At 41.9% G+C, this 17,023-nt stretch overlaps 1 protein-coding gene across 4 annotated transcripts in view; it reads left to right on the top strand.

Moving 5' to 3' along the window:
* carmil3 (capping protein regulator and myosin 1 linker 3) overlaps nucleotides 1-11,628 on the top strand; it is a 102,745-nt gene extending 91,117 nt beyond the window's left edge. The window contains exons 33-40 of one of the 4 annotated variants that reach the window (XM_086202860.1): nucleotides 1,920-2,039; nucleotides 2,840-3,005; nucleotides 5,294-5,669; nucleotides 7,767-7,852; nucleotides 7,945-8,149; nucleotides 8,402-8,473; nucleotides 8,775-8,894; nucleotides 10,948-11,628. In XM_086202860.1, coding sequence (XP_086058986.1) covers nucleotides 1,920-2,039; nucleotides 2,840-3,005; nucleotides 5,294-5,669; nucleotides 7,767-7,852; nucleotides 7,945-8,149; nucleotides 8,402-8,473; nucleotides 8,775-8,894; nucleotides 10,948-10,988 — 1,186 coding nt within the window. In that variant the 3' untranslated portion in view covers nucleotides 10,989-11,628. Of the gene's footprint in view, nucleotides 1-1,919; nucleotides 2,040-2,836; nucleotides 3,006-5,293; nucleotides 5,670-7,766; nucleotides 7,853-7,944; nucleotides 8,150-8,401; nucleotides 8,474-8,774; nucleotides 8,895-10,947 lie in introns of all 4 variants that reach the window. The other 3 variants (XM_086202859.1, XM_086202861.1, XM_086202862.1) reach the window with 3 other exon arrangements.
* Nucleotides 11,629-17,023: the final 5,395 nt, after the last annotated feature.

The raw sequence follows: 17,023 nt of genomic DNA, 5'->3' as shown, positions 1-17,023 counted from the left end.
CCTCTGCTAAGAGTTACTGCAACATGCGCTTTACTGTAAGGTTGTGCAAACGCTTCATTCCTCAAGTCATTGGACTCTTCGATCAACACACACACACACACACACACAAAAACTTATTGAAATTGTTAACTTTTTTTGTTGTTTCTTGTCATTTTTGGGGTTGAATTGTTACTATAAGATAGTGCGTCATGATTTGTCACGCTGCAGCTCAATTTCTAAGATAGCCATGTGTTTGCACCGTAATTTGTTGGGGTTCAAAAGGGCTTGAAAATATTAAATTAGGATATACAATTCTCGTCCATGGCTGAGAAACCCAAGTCTGAGCAGCACAGCCGCTAACCAAACCACAACAGTTTGCATGATGCTCAGCAGTCGTGCACGATACAGATTTATCGAGGCAGCATGAACACTTCCATCTGTCAGGCCCAGCCAGACTAGAACTCTCCAGCTTTGTTCATATGGTTTATGAACCTAATGTCAACATGTGTGCTGACATCTGATGGCTGACTGGAGGCACAAACACATTTGCCTCAGATGGTCCTTTTATATTATTTATTACTATGTTGGTGAAAAGTGTTTTAGATGCTCAAACATTCCTTTTGCAGATACTGAAAGATTCCAGTGGGGTTTTAGTGTGCTGTTCAAGAAAGTGAACGCCCCTCTCCTATATAAATATGTGTGTATATGCGTGTGTGTGTTTGTGTGTATGTATATAAATATATATATTGGGTATCATATATATTTTTAGGCATGAATAACAGCACCAAACAGGTGCTAATGAACAATAAAATAAGGAACCAAAAGAATTTCAAGTGAAACAGAGAAACAGAAACAGCTGTTTAGGGGAATAAAACTGGTTGAGGGACAGCCAAGCTACAAAAAAGACACAAAATGTTGTTTAGACTCATGCCGCTCCTCTGTAATGTCTCTCTGAGGCAGAAGCAGGCGTTTCCAGATGTGCTGTACCAGCTCTTCTGCAGAAGTTAGAGATGCTGTGGTCAGCCAAGGAAAATGATGGAAGACGTACCAGGTTGACTGAACTGCCCAAACAGACAGAAATCAGCAGAGGTTTGGTACAGTCTCTAGAGTGTCAGCACTCCCAACCAGAGACCTGCTTTTGTCAGAGCTGGTTGAAAAGCCTGCTAGCAATGACACAAGACTGGTAGCCGAATGTGGACCTCAAGAAAACTGCTGAACTTCGCAGAAATCATTGTTCCAACAACGCTCAGGCCAGACATAGTCAGGTCCATCTCCTGGAGCTCTCCGTGCCTTGGGAGGACCACATGGAGAAGGTTGAGAGGAAAAGGGGAACGGATGGCGAGCAAGGTGCAAGCCTATCAAGGTGGGATGCAGATGGTTTGCATATTAGTGTCTGCAGGAGGGGCCGGTGGGCACCTATCCATCAATTTGAATGTAGAGGCAGCAGATGTTTCTTCATGGTGGCTGTTGATCATGAGAGGAGAGCCATAGGTGGGGTGGTGTTACACAGGCACAAATCAGGACATGATCAAGTCCGACTGGGTCACCCTGGGGGAGGATGTGTGACTTTTTGAAAGACCCAGGTGCACCACAGGGTGACCTATGTTACGATAGAATGGTCAGAAGTGTCTGAATAAAGGGAAAAGGTCTTCAACATGTGGGGGGGGGGGGGTCACTCACCTGTGTACATTATGAAAACACAAGAGCTGGGGTATAAGACGGCTGAGGAAGGCATCTCCCTATTCAGCCAAATCCACCCTGCAGCAAGCTGGTGAACCCAAACACATAAGAAACCAGACAAATATGATTGGTCTGTTCAGAAACAGTCCAGAATTTAGAGTTTTAGCAGCACAAAAACACAAATGACAACACATGTTCAGTCTCAAAGTCCATCTGTCTGCTCTGAGTTCCTGTTTCTTCTTTTTTTCTCTCCCCTTTAGTCAGCTGTCATCCCTCCATCAGGCCCAGTCACTGAGGAGGAAGAAGAGACGCAGCGTCTTGTCCATTTTTACCGGCTTCCGTAAGAGCCGCAACTCCACCATCTCTAATCAAGACTCAGAGTAAGTCCGCGGCGCCGGGGCTGAGTGGAAGGACGAAAGGAAGCATTGAAGCGCCACCAACCTGCAGGATGAGGGAGCTCTTAAATGAATCAAGCGTTGGACATCAACGTTACTTCATATCTTCATAAAGATTTACATGTCTCTCCATGTTTCCCTTGGTTTGAATTTAAGTCTGCTCATACATAAAAGCTGCTATTACATAAGATTGTAATATTACAGCCATTTTGAAAAAAAGGAATGAAAAACTAATTAAGTTGGCTAATAACAAAGGGCACCAGTGACGGGTGTAACGCAGTGGTGCAAAAAGCAGGAGAAAAGGCTCTCTGAGGGCGAAGTCTTTAATCTGTCAGAGGTGCTCTCATGTAGCACGGCTAAGAACGAGTGACAAAACCTCCTTTGCTGCTTAACAACCTTGGTGAAATGCAGGAACTACACACATTAACACAGGCCATGTTTTACAGCAGTGCTCAATGAAGTGACATTGATTTCAAACAAATTCAGTGATGTTTTGTAATGTTTTACGTGCAGATTTTAAGTGTCCAGAGGCTTTCTGAGACAGCACAGAGTGTAGGAAGCATCACCGTGCCTGTCCAACTGCAGCCTCCCCCAATAGAGGAAATGAAGAAATGTCTTGACCTAGATAGTGTAATGAAAAATAAAAATAAACTACTTCTGCATTAGTAATGAAACACCGTTAGCAGATATTTGGCAAGTTAAGTCACCCAGCACTTCAGTCTCCACCCCCGTGATGATTGTCACACCAAAATAGTTGTTGTTCGTCCGTCCGTCTGTTACAGCAGTGCCTCAGAGAACGTCTACTCCATGATTCAGCACCCAAAGGATGCCGGGAGGGCAGAGGTTGCTGTGCCCGGAGCAAACGGGGCCATGCCTTCACCTCAGGTGGCGCAGGGGGTACCTATACAGGGGATGAGGCCAGCCAGCCCCCCGTGCCTCATCCAACGACAGGTACACTCGAGCACATGCCAGACTCTTGGTAAATCTTGGCGTTTTATAACTTTCCTCACTGAATGTTGAAGATGAACACTGTTTTTTTAAATAAAGACAGGATAATTGATCATGGGAATCGGGTGTCCATACAAATGTTATTCATATATTGACAGATTTCATGCACTGACTGGATAGCAGAATGGTTGTGCTGATCCACGTTCTGATTCTGATTCAGTTCCATATTAACATACCGAAAGAATCCTCACAGATTCATGCACAGTGCAAATTAATGTCTTGGGAATACTTTAAAATCAGACCTGCTATATGCTTTATTGCAGCAATCATGATGTAACCTGAAACACAATTCTAACAATAATGATATAAAAGGAAAAAAAAACAGCTTTGGTATTGCAATGAGCATCATCTTGTGTATCCAAATAATTTCTACACAAATGTAGATCAGTGCATTGCTGTCACGGATCGTCAAAGCTGGGCAGTGCAGCTTGGCATCTCACAAGAAGCCTGACTTTCATCCCAAGTCACTAATTTTGTTTTTTCTTGAAATGAGTGAAATCAGAAGATTGCTGCAAGTCTCCTGACTGTACTCTAAACATGAAGCTGTCAGCCATTTTAGCGTAGCAGAGCAGAAAGAAGAAGACTTGACTTTCTTGCAAGGAGGAACGAACATCCATCTTTTCTTGGAGAAACCATCACAGCTTGTCATTTTAAATTCCCTCATACATACTGGATGAAGTACTGATATTAAAAAACAAAACAAAACTATTGGTTCTTAGTCCTTATAGACAAAGAACATAACTCAGGTAACAGGTCATTCTCAATGAGGAGCAATTGAATGTGGCTGGTAAAATGGGTGAGTAACAACATCATCATCCATCATCATCCAACATTCAGTCCTCACAAAGGTCCCGATCAGGTCAAAGAAATCAAGACAAAGTCCTTTTTCTGCCTGACTTAGTTGTCATATTGCAACATGTTTTGAACTTGATTACCATTTTATTCATTGAGTAGCAATAGCATTTTGATTATTTAAAAAAAAGTTATTGCCATCAGCAAGACCGTTGTCATGGAAATAGCTTATGCGGCTATTCAGTGTACATCAAAGAACACGCAACATGCTGTCAGTCCACAGAGCTGATTTTTACAGGCTACATTGAGTGTGTCTACCGTCTCAGCTTGTATGAGTCACTGGCAAGACACAGAACTTTGGTTCTGAGATCATGAGAGAATGTGTCTCCGATTTTTTTAGCAATTTGAAACTTGGGTGTAAGTTAACACCTACGCACTCCTGTAGGTTGGTGTATAAGGAATAAAGTTACCAAGCAACTGTCAGCTGTAAAATAAATGACGCCAGTGTGATCAAGACTTGGAGGTGGATGCTCTGTTCCGTGCACAGACACTTTATGACTCCCTTTTCATTTTTGTGGAGCGTATGTGCTCTCACTCCTAGTGTAGCCATCTTCATTGATTATTGTACAAGTGTTGCAGTGCAGCAGCTGCTCTGCCTCATTATTCTGGTCTGTGTTCAGAAGAGTGGCCCACCTATTTTAAATTTTTTAAGCAGCGTTACAGAAATTAATTGTGAACATTCATCAGTAAAACGCCTGATGGCTGCGTACTGAGCTCACCTGCTCCTCCCAGCTATCCTGTCGCTGTCTGAGGTGAAGATGACTATATGGCTTGTTTCCAAACTCAGCAAACCAGGCATGTGTGGGATTGTGCAAGGCACACACACACATATTGTACTTATATCTTTGTGAGGACTTTCATTGACGTAATACATTCCCTAGCCCCTCACCCTTACCCTAGCTATCTCAACTGACTGCCTGACCCTAACCTTGACCCTAAACCTAACCAGAACCTAATCCTAATGTCGACCCTAAAACCAAGTCTTGACCTTCAAATGGCCCTTTGAAGATGTGAGGACCGGCTAAAATGTCCTCATGTTCCAAAAATGTCCTCACTCTGTTGGTTAAATACATATTCTAGTCCTCAATATGTAGCAAGTACAAGAACACACACACTCACACACACACACACTCACACACACACACACACACAGTGTTGGAGTCTTCCAAATCCCTTAGCTGAGTTTATGGATCCTCACGGATCCTTGAGGGATTTTAGGACATCCCCGGCAGAATGAGGGCTAATTTAATTAAGAGTCGACTGGAATGATACACTCTCATGGCAGACAGTTAAATCATCAAGCCCATCATCAGACGCACTGCTAACAAGTGTGTCAGTGTCATGTCAAGGTATTTGAACTCCTCTCTGTTCTTGGCCAGTCCACAGATCTGGTCAGCATGGTGTACAGCTGCATCGGGGCCGAAATTGAGGACTCTGACACCAGCAGCACTTGTGACTTCAAATCAACGGAGCAAGATATTGAAAGATCAACCACCATCTCAGAGGCTCCTGCGGATACTCGAACCAACGGCCATGTAGTGTCCTCCAAACATCAGACGGACCGACAGATAGAGACAGGCAGGCAGGAGAGGATCGTACCTCTGACTGGCATGCGGGCCGAGACAGAGGAGGACAGCCAGAGCGGAGAAAACAGTGGAAGCAGAACTCTCTGTGGGCCGAGGCCGGAGCCGCCTCCTCAGAGCACTAAGCCCAGTCTGGCTGTCATGAGGCAGAGACACCTCCAGGAGAGTTTAGGTACTGCAACAGCTTTTCAAAATACTGCATCCTCATGATGATGGTAAAATGCAGCATATCATACAATTACTGATCATGTTGACCTTAGTTTCTAAGCATGATGTGACAATAAGGATTCATCATCTGATGTGGAGACTTAAAGTTGAAAATTTAATCTGAAAAATAACCTCAAAGTTTCCTCTAAGTTAGTTTAATGAGAGATGGCGTATGAGTGCACTGCTCTGAACTGGAGAGGATTTTACTTTACACAGACAGAAAGAGATTTCTTTAGTTCCCAATCGAAACTTTGTTGCAAGCAAAAAAACACCCTCACTTTCAAAACTTTAAGACGAGCGGGGAATTAAAAGATTGCTGCAGTAGCTGCAGGCCAAAGTTGTCTGTGCTGTAGAATCAATGTCTAAAAAAATCAAGTCGAGTTTAGAAAGAGAGAAACAGTAAGGGGATGTACACTTGGATCTCCTGATTGAGCTCCTGGCAGCAATATGTGGACAGCAAGTAAGTACAGTTCCAGACTGTATACAATTGAATGTGCATCTGCAGAAGCTTTTGGCCACCTGTCTGTTGAGTCTTTTTGTCGCTAGCAGTGCACTTCTAATACCCAAAAAGTCCATTTGTGTGACTCGGTAATCAGGGGTGGGAATCTATACAATCACGAAACCTTGGAGACTAAAACAATATTATCACCAAACAGCCATTCTGAGATAATCCTAGAATTGCAGGACAATTTGTCTATGATGCTTCACACTATCTATGTACCTTACCAAGGAAAAATACCCCTAAAAAGGCAAAAAGCAGGAATAATGTTTTCATTTACTGCCCTGAGGTATCAGTTTCACTGAATCTATGAATTAAGATAAGAACATTTAGGAGGAAGTGTAAAATCTGTTTTTTGTTCCGTGTTAACTTGTGAAAACTGAAGTCAAAGGGGTTCTTTCTTTAACAACCTTTTTTTTTTTAAAATATTGATATTTGTTGCAGGTGGCACAGTGGTGCAGTGGTTAGCACTGTCACCTTACAGCAAGAGGTTCCGGGTTCTAACCCCGGCTCATATATACAGTATGTATATATATATATATATATGTATGTGTATATATGTATGTGTATATATGTATATATATATATGTATGTGTATATATATATATATATATATGTATGTGTATATATATATATATATGTATGTGTGTATATATATATATGTATATATGTATATGTATATATATGTATATATATGTATATATGTATATATGTATATATACTGTATATATATACTGTATATATATACTGTATATATGTATATATGTATATATACTGTATATATATACTGTATATATATATATACTGTATATATATATACTGTATATATATGTATATATATATATATATATATACTGTATATATATATATACTGTATATATATGTATATATATATATATATACTGTATATATATATATATACTGTATATATATGTATATATATATATATGTGTGTGTGTGTGTGTATATGTGTGTATACATTTCTGTTTTGGCAGACTGAGTTAAGCTACCTTTTTACCTTTTCAGTATTCTGTTTTTACGTTGTGGGCGACATGGCTCAGGGGTAGAGTGGCCGTCCAGCAACCAAAGGGTCGCTGGTTCGATCCTCGACCCCGGTGACCATGTCAAAGTGTCCTTGAGCAAGATACTGAACCCATAATTGCTCCTGATGAGTAGGTTGGCGCCTTGCATGGCAGCCTCCACCATCAGTGTGTGAATGTGTGTGTGAACGGGTGAATGAGATGACACTGTAAAGCGCTTTGAGTACCGCTAAGGTAGAAAAGCGCTATATAAAATTGAGTCCATTTACGTTATTTTTTTCTTTTCATTTCAAGCTAAGGGTTGGTCGTTCCTAAAGAGCTGTGTAACAGTGAGAGTTGCAGAGAGAAAAACCTTGAGCTCAAGCTTCATACAAACCGAGGATCTCCTTTTTAAGGAGGCAAACACTTTCCATTGCCTTTATACTTTATCTATCCATTCATTTCCACTTTTTTGAGAGTAGCCTATATGGCCAGAACATTATTTCAATTTTCAACAATAAATTCATCTTGACTGTTATTCCAGAGGAGGCAGGACGGATGGAGGCAGAAGAGGATCAGAAGCAGAGAGCACAAGGGCCAGAGGGCCAGCGTTCTCTTCTCCCAGTCAAGGTGTGTTTGTTTGCAAAGGAAAGTAAAAGCTCTAATGTTCATGTTGTGGTCTCAGTTATGTTACATGACTAAATATCCTGTCCCACCCTCAGCCCAGTATGGACATCTCAAAGGACAAGACCTCCCCCGATAGCACCAAGGCCTCTCCAAAAACCTCCCCTGTCAGTCCACGTGAAGGGGGACCTCATGAGTCTCCTACTGAGCCCAGTAATCAGGAGGAGGGGAACCCTGAGAGGAAAAGCCCATCAGTACCTGTCAAGGCTGGGGTGGATTCAGCAGATCCTGCCATCAGTCAGGGTACAGTGGTGGTCGTCATGAGGTGGTGGGGTTTAGCACCATGTGTTCTCATGCTTGGTGTTAGCAGATGGAGCACTGGTCCTCCAACAGGAAAAATGCTGTTAACGACATATTCTTTTGATGCTGCTTTTTTCTGTTTGATAATTCAATCCTGCTAATGCTAACTTCATTGATGTGGAACATAACATGGCAGAATGAGATGAAGAGTATGATGATGATGATGATGATGATGACGACTGCTCCACTTTTCAGATGAGGAAGGAGACCATAATGGATTTCCAGCAGCATCACGTCACACTAGGAAGTCCAACTCCTTTGATACAGGTGGTGTACATGATATCACATGATATGAGGTGTGTGTGTGTGTGTGGGGGGGGGGGGGGGTTGCGGTACATAGTATACATGCTTACACTTTATACTGTGAAGGCCTCTTGTTTTTTTTGGTTCATAATTTATGAGAACGCCTCAATCATGTTTTGTGTTGGATCAAGTACGACAGCAGCATGAGTCAGTTTGATGTGCTTCCAAGCCAGGAGAGCTTGCTGGCTGTGTACAGCGTTACGTGTCTTTCCTTCAACCCTCCCATACCCCCCCCCCACTACATGTGTGTGCCGTTTCCCCTCAGGCATGGAACGGGACAGACTCTACGATCTGGAGAGGTCTTCAGATCGCAGATTCCCTGTGAACAAACCCTGTTTACCCCAGCACAGAAACAGATCTCTGGACTACCCTGTTGGGACCGGGTGTATGTATCTGTTTCACTTCCTGCTAATGTGTGCGCTGCCGAAAAATACTTCCATAATGCTTGTCGCTTATTGTCATACAAAGTCTGGTAGCGCTTTGAAATAAGGGTACATTAATAACAGGTATGCTTAGTTATATATATATGTGTTGAAGAAGATTCAGTTAAACATAACTGACCATTTATGAATGCTCTTTGAGACCCTTATTGTAAAGTGAAGAATGTGTTTCCCTGCAACACTCCACCCTCACCTCTCACCAAGTTCTTCCATTCATCTTTTCTGTAACGCATTATTAAAACAAGCATTCACCTAAAAAGTTCATTTTGCCTTACTCTCAAACAGTTGTCCTGAGCTCATGCAAATGATTTTTCCCTCCTCCGTTCCACTTGGTGACTCTGGTCAACTAAAAAAAGCCATCTACGTAATTCAGCTCGAAGGTTATGACTGATAACAACAGCAAAACTGCCCAAAAATATTAATTTCCAAACTCTCAAGTGTATAGTTTGGTATGATCCATGTCTTCTTTATACAGCCACAAGCTCAGTAATCCATAAACAACTAAAAACAAAACAAAACAAAATGCGTTCATCTCTCGCCGTTAGTCACAAGTTAAATATAAACAATTGGCTCTTTCTATATTTTGGAGTCACCAGGAAGGAATGCAGAAGGAAAAATGTCTTTGTGAGCTCAAGACATCTATTTGTGAGTACTTGAAAGCTCCAAAACAGAGTGAGGTAAAGTATCACATGAATGAACTACATTATAAAGTCAGAATATATTCATAATATTATGTGATTTAAAAAACACATCATCTTTATTTTTTTTTTAAAATATTTACATCTTCTATAAAAAGAGAATCTGTCAGGTTTCCAGAGATCATCGTGTGCTGCTACATGACAACGGTACCGCCGCTGCTGATAGAAAGACCTTTTATCACCCCGCTTCAATTGGAGCTGATTGCATGTTCCTTTATTGAGATAACTCGCAGGCATGGCTTGCTGACTCACCAGCGCTTTTTCGCACTGATCGGATTGGTATTCAAAATGAAAACCCTGAGGTGGTGGAATTCAAGGGGGGCACTAATGACATGGCAAAACCATCACCACTTACTTCTGTAATATGGAACTGTCTATCCAGAACCTGCTGCAGGGGGCTCAGTCACCGTCACTCCACAAATGATGAAAGCGCAAATGTCAGAGGTGGTCGTAGAATAACGCAGATTATAGATTGATATTCAGAACAGCGTCCGTGTGTGTGTGTGTGTGTGTGTGTGTGTGTGTGTGTGTGTGTGTGTGTGTGTGTGTGAGAGGTGTTTTTTCGGTTTGCATTTTGCAGGATCACTTGTGTACATGCTTGGCCACGGGTAGGCAGTAAAATAAGCTGAAAAAAACAACTCTTCTTTTTCTGCAAGAAAATCTTAACAAATGATTATTCTTATTATATTATTTTTACTTATGTTTTTTGGGGGAGTAAATGCAGTTTTTAGAGGTACAAAGCTAACATTATGCTATGAATGAAATACACTGCTGATGCACGACTACGCCGTCACCACAGCGACCTTTGCTCCTCTTCTACTGTCAGCGTGGTGATGTTTGTGGCCTCATTTAGCAACAACTGCAATTTTTGAACTGTTTGAAAACATCTCAAAACTCTCCTTGACTTTGTGACAAGTGAATCGGATGTTCTACAATACAATCAATGCTAGCATAAGGAGCTAGAAAACAATACTAGTTAATTTCAAAGTTATTCCTATACCACTCTGTCAAGTCACCATTGTCTGGTATCATGTGGCTATATGACACACAGCTTTTGATCTATTGTTAATCTAAGATTAATATATAGTGAAGCTTTACTCCTACAACGATAGACTTTATGCCAAATACATCCAGCAAGTTGACTAACTGCTAAATGCTAACCCACTAACCCAGTGTGCTCAACAGGATGGATGCTAGACTGCCTGTGCTGCTTGGTAGCTGGATGAGAGTAATTTGAATGTGACAAAAAAATGAATGTGCTGAATTACTCCTTGCACTGACACTGTATGTGCTTATGTAGGTCATGGAAGTCCCCACCTTGGTAACGAAGACGCTTTATGACAGTACCAGCAAACCAGAGGAGGTTTCCTAAGAAGAAAAGACTGGAACTATGAGGACTGGAGTGAGACAAGCTTTTAAAAGTGTGTGCACTGACGAAGACCCAAGAGCAGCTTATTTTTTGTGTTCATTCATATAAACATTTGTTTCTGAAGATGCATGTACTGTATGCTTTTAAAATGAAGGCATTTGCTTTGGGGTTTTTTTCTCAGGCATAAGGGGTGCCTGCAATTCACAAAGCACCTGTCCTATAAATACACAATAGTACAATGTCTTTGTTTTATGCATTGGTGCAAAATAATTTGAAAGGACCCCATCTCTCGTCCCCTCTTTATGTTTTGCTGACAATCTGATTACTGGAAGTGAGTTTGTACTGTATTTATTCGAACACAGCGAAGTGTACATAGTGAATAAAAATCTGCACTAACCATTGTGGTACATCTACTGGTAAACAACCATGTTTTTATTTGTGATTGAATATCATTTGATGACTGTATGCTTTTACTTGTATGCTGATGTTGATGATTGACAAATGTGTTGTCACGCACTTAGCAGTCCTGAGAGTATTTAAGTCACTTAGTGGATCTCTTATAGTTTTAATCTGATTTTGCAGGAATGAAAATGAGTCTATTTTCTAAAAATGCTTCAGTGAATCATAAATAAATAAAATTAACTTTACACAAGCAAGTAGTAATTTTTTCTTATTTATTTAACCAGGCAGGTCAAATCTCTAAAAATTACCCCAGGTGAGAGGATAAGATCTTTATCAACCCCACGGTGGGGGATTTTTGTCTGTGACGCTTCTCACCAACTTCTTTGGGAGGTGACATTGATTGCAACCAGGTTTAAGGGTGCAAACCAGCACTGACTGTTCTGGAGGGGGCCATACTTTGTTTCATGAATTAATTTTTGCCTGCAAATATACTGTGTGCTGGGACAACAGCAGTAGTGCAGTTGGGTGGGCTGCAACTGTGCGTATGCCATGTTACAGCAGAATATTAAAAATGTATAAATCTAAAAAATGTAATAAAAAAATCTGAAAATATATAGAATATAAACAAGAAACAAATTCACAGTTGAATATAGCGCAAATATTGTTAACATTACCACAGTGATGATGAAACAAACTGGAGATGTTGAAATGTGACGTATGCCAAACACAAAGAGTGAAACAAAGTTGGGCGCAATGATGCATTGTGTTACTATCCAGGGTTGGATTCATCTTGGGGACCAAAGTCAGACTAGATTTGTTGCCCTCATTTTGAGAGAACAAAAATCTGGTGATTCCGCCAACATGATGGAAGCACAATACTAAATTCATGGAACATCCCTTGAAAGTAAAGAGATTTAGGTCGGAAAAACAGTCAGCAGCTGTCTGCTGGGGATGGTCACCGTTAGGAAATGCTTAGTTATAGACAACAGTGCTCAATAAGCATTATTTTAGCATTCTAAACAAATCACCAATGCTCTTTGTGACTCTTATTTTAACACGGGGAACATGTATCAACATGTAACTATTATTATTACTATACCCTCATAGTAAAATGTTACCTAATTGTATTATGAACGGTGATATAAAATTAAATGAAAAAGAAAATTCATTAAGGCAGAAAAATGTGCTCGGATAAGAAAAAAGTCCATTCTTAAATGACTTAATTTACATTTAAAATGCTCAATCACATTATCTCAGTGGTGGACATCCCATGCACCTCTTGAAGCTGTTATGGTGTTTGAGCAGCAGATGGCAGCAGAGTCTTGGTGTTTCTCCAGGCTGAGACTGTTGTGCTGACTATCATGACTACATTCATGGATCCCAGCAGAAGCAGCAGCAGCAGCTATGTGGCTGTGGTAATGAAGTCTGAATATGCAGGTTTTTTGCAGATGACATCATTTCAACCTGCTCACCTTGGGATGTATGAGAGGACTGATCTGGAGACTTCCTAATGAGTACGATCAGCACTTATGCAAGTGCTTATTAATTACTGCTCTCTTTCTCTAGCATGTAAACAGCATATTAGGCCTGGGAGAACGTTCACAGAACTGTCTAACAGGTCAAGTCAAGTCAACTTTATTTGTACGGCGCCAAATCACAACAGAAGTTCTCTCATGACACTTTACAAGTAGAGCAGGTCTAGTCCCACACTCCTTCAATGAATCTACACCAACAATTCTCCATCAGCAAGCACATCCTGCAACAGCAGCGACGAAAACCTTCCTTTTAACAGGCAGGAAGGTGGAGCAGATCCAGGCTCAATGGGGACGGCCTTCTGCTTTGACCGGTTGGGGGGAAAGAGAGCAGGAGAGCAGGGCAGAGACAAAGACAGATAATGGAGGAAGACAGATATGCAGAAGGAAAGAGAGGGACAGAGATAAAGAGAGAGAGAAAGGGAAGAGACTGATGGACAGACGGGGACGTGAGCAGGTGGAGCTGAGGGTGGCAGCTTGAGCCTCTTCAGGTGTGTAGCCTCCTCCAGCAGCACCCAGGATCTGGGATGAGGGGAGCCTGAAGGCTCCGGAGTAGAAGACGAGTTAGTAACACAAATGAGTAGGATTTAGGTCTAACACATACAGGAGGGGCGGTACGGTGGTGCTGTGGTTGGCACTGTCGCCTTGCAGCAAGAAGGCTCCGGGTTCGGAACTGGGAGATGGGAGACCACAGAAAGGGAGCCTGATAGCTGAAGGCTCTGACTCTGTCAGATATGAAGGTGCCTGATTGTTGAGGACTTTGTATGTTAGAAGAAGAATTTTAGTTTTATTCTGAATTTAACCGGGAGCCAATGAAGAGAAGCCAGTACAAGAGAGACATGGTCTCTATCAGTTCTAGTCAACACGCGGGCAGCAGCGTTCTGGACCAGCTGGAGAGTCTTTAGGGACTTATTAGTACAGCCTGATTGGAGGGAGTTGCTGCGATTCAGCCTGGAAGTGACAAAAGTATGGATTCGTTTTTCCGCAACTTTTTGAGACAGGATGTGTCTGATCTTAGTGATGTAGCAGAGATGAAAGAAAGCAGACCTGGAGATTTGTTTGAGATCAGGCTTTTCTGACAATAACCAGAGAGGTGATGAGAAGCGTGTAATTCCCTCATCTCATCACCTGATATCTCACCAGACTGGCTGCTGGGTTCCCATTCAGTCACTCATCTTTCTTTCCACACGGTAACACACACACACACACACACACACACACACACACACACACACACACACACACACACACTCACACCATATGCTCTGATGAATGTTTCATCTCAGTGTATGTAAACAATCATGGTTCACACATGCATATATTCTGCTCATTTAAGTGGATGCCATGTGCCCATACATTGTTATCTGAGCGTCATATGAGAGCATGTGTGAAGTTTGCAGTCATTTTTTGCATGTTAGTGAGCTCACACATTTATCCATCTGTATTTACAGGAAAGTGTTTGTTCTTCTGTGTGTACATCACTTCGCTGGTGTGAGTAGCACCGTCACATGCTGAAGCCATTTGAGTCTCTGTGTCAACAGTGGCAGGCTGGTCGTGAGCTGATGTGAGCCAGTGCTGTCCTGCTGAGCAGCACGGGACCAGGTTACAAAGCCCATGCACTGGTGAATATTTGTTCATCTCTGTATATACAGTATTTTCAAAGCTCTGATGGATTTGTCACATGACCCCTTGTACCTTTCAAATGTGGCAACAGTCTATGTGGTTTTCAACTCTGATGAAGAGCGGTTGCTCAAAACATTAACTTTGATGACCTATTATTAAAAACCGGAACGGGTGCAAGTGTGCGGACAAACTATTTTGTCTCAATTTACAGTTTGGTTTTTGTCCAGCACCTGTTTGCGTCCCACAGTTTTTTGTTGTTTTCACTCATTGCAACTGTCCTCCCTCTGTTTTGGTGTCCTGGGTATCCACTTATTTGAGGAAAAAGTTTAAAAACTTAGAAACTTTAGTTTTGAATTGTTTTGAATCTTTATTTGCAGTGTTTGCATCACCGCCACACCATCTTTTCAGCGATTCATCCACACGGTTGGAGCTTGGGAGTCACATGATTATTGGCAGCCTTATCTTGCAGTTTGGTTTAAACTCCATAGCAGACGGCCTGAAAACAAAAACCCTGGAGTGCTGCAGGTGGAAATACTCTGGTCTGGACCTGCTGTTTCATCTATGATGAAATACAGCCCAATCACATGTTGTATGTCTGAATTCTTGCTTGTGTTGTACGTCGCTTTGGACAAAAGCATCTGCTAACTGAAATTGTAGAATCGTAGAATTGTATTTGGGGGTGGGGGGGTTGATTGACAGACTACTGTCCCAGTGACTGACAAGCACAGGAGTGATGTCCGCAGTTGTTGTCTGCAGTTGTTTGACTTTTCTCATCAGTGTGACAGGGTTAATTTTTTTAATAAATCACCAACTTAGATTAAATTAATTTTTATTTATTATTCAGTTTCAATTGAATTATTCCGAATTTAGAGTCGGGCTCTAAATTCTTCACAATTCAATCGAAAATAAATTATGTACAAATCAGAATGAGTGACAGGTTTTATTTTTAGGTTTTTTTTGTTCCTTCACACTTCTCTTTCCTTTGAGTCGATTGGACTACTAGATGGTCCAAGAAGTGGGTATTCCAGTTTCAACAGTGAGTATTATTTAATGTATATTTTGCACTGACTTGTAGCTGTAATGGCTGTACTCACCTACCTGGCTGGTTAGTAGAACTGTTCACCGTGGTAGCTAGCAAACATTTTAGCTGGCAGCTTGTGTCTGTGCTTGTGGGAGAATGTTAACTATTGTGCTTTCTGTGGGTGTTTTAAGAACAGTCTGAGAAAGTCTGTGTTCTATTTTTTTAGGGTTGGATGATGGTAAACTATTTAATAATTTATCTTCCTGCAGGGCCTCCTTTATATCTTGTGTGGATGAACGAAGCATGTAGTAATCAAAGTTTACTTTTCTTCATACAGTCTGGCATGATGTAATATTATTACATGGGTGTCAACTGTAGGCTAGAATGAACTGGTCTCGCACTCTGCAGTTGTACTGTAATTTCTAACCAATAGTATAAAGCCATTCAGGGCTCTCCTTGCAAGTTCTTTCCTCACTTTAAGATCTTGCTCAGTTGAGTTGACCCTTGAGCCCAGGTTGAAGTCCTTGACCCCTGTTGTTGAGAGAGGTGGATGTTCCGATGGGCTGAAAAGGTGATAACCTCTGTTTTCTTGGCATTTAGCCAAAGGCCAACCTTGGCACACTATGACTCCATTCTGCTCAGGAGCTCCTGTGCTTCTTCCACGTGGTCAGAAAGAAGGCAGATGTCGTCAGTGTCGGTGTGAGGAGGTAGAGTGTGGATGTGAGTCGGCATGACATTATCAGTTCTGCAGGTGGCAAGCTGGTGGTCCCGTGCAATGTGATGCAATAACTGAACAGGAATCTGGACAGGCGGGTCTGCTGTGTGTCTCCTTTGATCTTCTTCATCCCCCCTTGAAGGTTTGCACTGCCCTCTCTACTTGTCTGTTCGAGGAAGGGTGGAAAGGCGCAGATGTCCTATGATGTTTCATGAAAGACTCAAACTCTGCACTTATGAAACAGCTTCCATCCATCCATCCATTTTCTTCTGCTTATCCTGTTAAGGGTCGTGGGGGGCCTGGAGCCTATCCCAGCGGCTTCAGGAGTGAGGCGGGGTTCACCCTGGACAGGTCGCCAGTCCATCACAGGACCAACATAGAGACAGACAACCATTCACACTCACAGTCACACCTACGGTCAATTTAGAGAAGAAAATGGATGGATGGATGGATGGATGGATGGATATGACTGATTTCACAAAGTAGACATCCATCCACTTTGAATGGGCATCCACAATCAGTAGAAAAATTTGCAAGCCCCTTCATTCTCATCATCCCGTCGTGTGTCTGCTGTAATGTCTTCAGTACGGCACTCGAGCTCCCCAGAGCACTCAACCATCGCTCACATTCAAACTCCCTTCTCCTCTGATGAAACGGTTTCAGGTGAGTCTCTGTCTTGGGAGGCCATCCTTTCAGTCTCAACTTGTGACAATG

Source organism: Aulostomus chinensis, chromosome 5, assembly GCF_037954235.1.
Source record: "Aulostomus chinensis isolate RoL2024-O1b breed Wild chromosome 5, RoL_Achi_v1.0, whole genome shotgun sequence".
Taxonomy (NCBI): Eukaryota; Metazoa; Chordata; class Actinopteri; order Syngnathiformes; family Aulostomidae; genus Aulostomus; species Aulostomus chinensis.
Note: the sequence above shows the minus strand (reverse complement) of the source record. Positions and strands in the feature narration are given on the sequence as shown.